At 35.3% G+C, this 3,017-nt stretch overlaps 2 protein-coding genes across 2 annotated transcripts in view; both read left to right on the top strand.

Annotated features, from left to right (window-relative positions):
• Positions 1 to 199, top strand: part of LOC119589123 (molt-inhibiting hormone-like) — a 34,746-nt gene extending 34,547 nt beyond the window's left edge. The window contains exon 4 of the mRNA XM_037937699.1: positions 171 to 199. The gene's annotated coding sequence lies outside the window, so the exon portion shown is untranslated. The remainder of the gene's footprint in view (positions 1 to 170) is intronic.
• LOC119589131 (molt-inhibiting hormone-like) overlaps positions 1 to 274 on the top strand; it is a 728-nt gene extending 454 nt beyond the window's left edge. The window contains exon 3 of the mRNA XM_037937707.1: positions 63 to 274. Coding sequence (XP_037793635.1) covers positions 63 to 168 — 106 coding nt within the window. The 3' untranslated portion in view covers positions 169 to 274. The remainder of the gene's footprint in view (positions 1 to 62) is intronic.
• The last annotated feature ends 2,743 nt before the right edge of the window (positions 275 to 3,017 follow it).

A 3,017-nucleotide genomic window follows, 5' to 3' on the forward strand; every position in this document is an offset into this window, starting at 1 on the left:
TATATCGCCTTCTGGAAAGTACAATTAATTATCTGTTTTCAACGCATTCTTTTCCACTACAGGGATCGGTGCTTCTACAATGAATGGTTTCTGCTTTGTCTGAAGGCTGCCAACAGGGATGACGAGATCGAAAATTTTAGAGTGTGGATCAGTATTCTGAACGCCTGAAAATGAGGGGGAGCCCAGGAACCAATCCCTTCCAATCACTAGGTCTCACTCACATGGGCCAACATTCACGACACTCGACGACCAAGTATAATTATCATTACAATTCCATCCTTGTTTATTTTAGTTTTCTGTTAGGTTAATAGTACACTCAAGTGACATTCCAGTCTGAGCCTACAAGGTCTGGTTGTCATGCAGAGTATGTATAGGAAAGATTACACGTGAAATATTTTGTGATCTGCAGTCTATCACGACCTAGATCCCTGTTTGTTTTGCAGTTCATATATTAAACTGATCTGGATTTGGAAAATAAACAAGCAATATATTTCATGTATTTTAACCTACAGATATATCATACGAGCATGATTTTTCATGTGTTTTGACTACTTCCACATGTGAGAATAAACATCAATAATCTTAGTCTGAAATGCTATTCTACTTATTTCCTTTCATACTGGAGCAATTTTTCACATATTCCAAAAAGTAATTTGGTAAAGATGAACTTGTGACTGTAACATAGGGGTATTAGAAGTGGTAATCGAAATAAATAAATCAAAATCAATTGTAAATGTTAATTCGTAAACCATGCAAAGCGGTACTATTTTACACAATGAAAAAAAAAAAATCTGTAAAATCATAAAATCACATAACATCTTTGAATAAATCATTGACTTCTTCTAAGGTCAGACCACAATCCAAGGTACCCTCTTGACAAAGTAATAGTTCCTTGGCAAGACTGCATCTCTATTCAAAATAATTATTACTGAACTTTATCTTTTCCTTGGAAACTGGAAGACTATTCTCATATGAATATTTTCCAGTATATAGTACACATTCCTACACATTTATGACTGCATGTTTGCAATTTTTGAAAAAGAAAGAAATATATTCATTACAATGAGTCAATCTAATTATGTTAAAACCCAGCATATGAATATTTTTATTTGTTATTATTTTCAGATTTGTAAATACACAAACTAATTGTTAAACGAAAAATAGTGTAAAAATATTAGCAAAGACAATATGATAAACTACTTTGTCTTTCCAACCATGTAAGTCCGCTTTGTAGTACCTCAAAGCGGACTCCTCCACAATCAGTGCAGTAGACTATTTATACTTCAGTAGGTTACCACACTATATCTTCCCCACCCACCCACCGCTAAACTTAACTCTTTCATCATAGATAACTATGGTCAGATTTATGGCAGGTCCGAGATCCATGCAATGTGCACAGCTAAAGTCTTGTGGTCTAGAGAACCTTCATTACATGTTAATTCACTGCAGAAGTTTGCTTTTAATGCTAACGGGCCTGAACTCAAGCAATTGAATTTTATCTCAAGAGAGTTCCATCAGTAAGAAATCGTCATGGTTTCTCCGATCAAGCAGGTGTTCTTATCGGCGCCTTGATCGGCACGTCGGTGACGGCGGAAAACGGACACTTTTTAATGTCGGTATCGGAATTAGAACTTGTCTTTGGTCAAACAATCTGATTAACAGTCTACCTTGTTTGACGTAATCCAGGATATGCCAGTACCTTTAGATCAGCCGGTTTTGTCACTGCACATGTCAGCATCATCACAGTATGCTATGACAATACAGCCAATGTTGAAAATATGAAAATACCTCTAAGTTCATTGTCGCCAATTCACTAACGCTATAAAATCATTGCCACAATAAGGGGGCTTAAGTCTGATTCTAGGTTTGGTCCCATTATTTATATCAGTCAATTGTAATTCTGTTTCTGGGAATACATTTATTGGACCGGATATTGCATGAACTTTGCATTTCTAATTATTTACATATTTTTGCCTTATAAGTCCTTATCAATATATTACTCTTTTTGATTCTTATTAACAAATGTTAATAGTGTTTGGTATGAAACGAGAAGAAATAAGCCTAAAGTAGTTATCAAATGTTTATTTCGCCAATCATTTATTCAATATAAGTAACTGCTAAGTGGCAAAGCAGAATATTGCAGGAGATACTCTAAGGTTAACAACAAAAAAGCTGTACTTTGTAACCATACATATATTTTTTCCGGGTATGAAAAACAGGAAAAGGCGTGAAGAGACTAGTGGTGCTGAATGACTGCTAATTCTTTTTCTTTATAATGAAAGCTTCACACATCTAAATAGCGCAAGTATTTCTCATGTTCAAACTTGATGATGCAATATGCAACTCTGTAACCAAGAGTTTGCGACGAGATGGAAAGGCTGAGAACTACTTTAAATGTTGGATAATAATGGGATTGAAGGGGGCGATGTGTCTGAATGGCTGAGCAGTGGATAAACAGAAAAAAAGTGTTTTCCTTTTGTAGCGGTTGTCAACCCAAGGAAATCCCTTAAAAGAATATCCCAGAAGCACATCTCCCGCTTATTTCTTGCTTCATCCTCATGATCCTAAGTTTCCTGAGAACGGACCGAAGGAGATGATGTGGAGAAAATGTTTGCAGGGTCACTGTTTTTTTTCTGTTGCTGATAAACTGGAAGGAAAGTGTGGATCCTAAACATTTAAACGCAAGTACAAAGAGGATTTTGTATCTTATTTACAAGAAATGTTTTGTCTGTTATATCTGGCAACAAATGTGAAAATGAGACTTGTAATTCTCCTTCATCAGAATCATTTCCATCTTTGTGAACAAAATAACAGTGCGCTTGCTTCGCCGACCTCCAGCGCTATTTATACCTTATATGGGATATTCTTTACAATCCAAAAAAATTGGTATGTCACCTCTTTTTATTTATCAAATTACAGCTTTTTTATCGATAAAATTATGCATATTCATGTTACTATCTAGAGAGAAGCTCTTCTATATGACAGAGTATTCGTGCTAAAATGACATTTTCCAGTTT

This window comes from Penaeus monodon, chromosome 25 (assembly GCF_015228065.2).
Source record: "Penaeus monodon isolate SGIC_2016 chromosome 25, NSTDA_Pmon_1, whole genome shotgun sequence".
NCBI lineage: Eukaryota > Metazoa > Arthropoda > Malacostraca > Decapoda > Penaeidae > Penaeus > Penaeus monodon.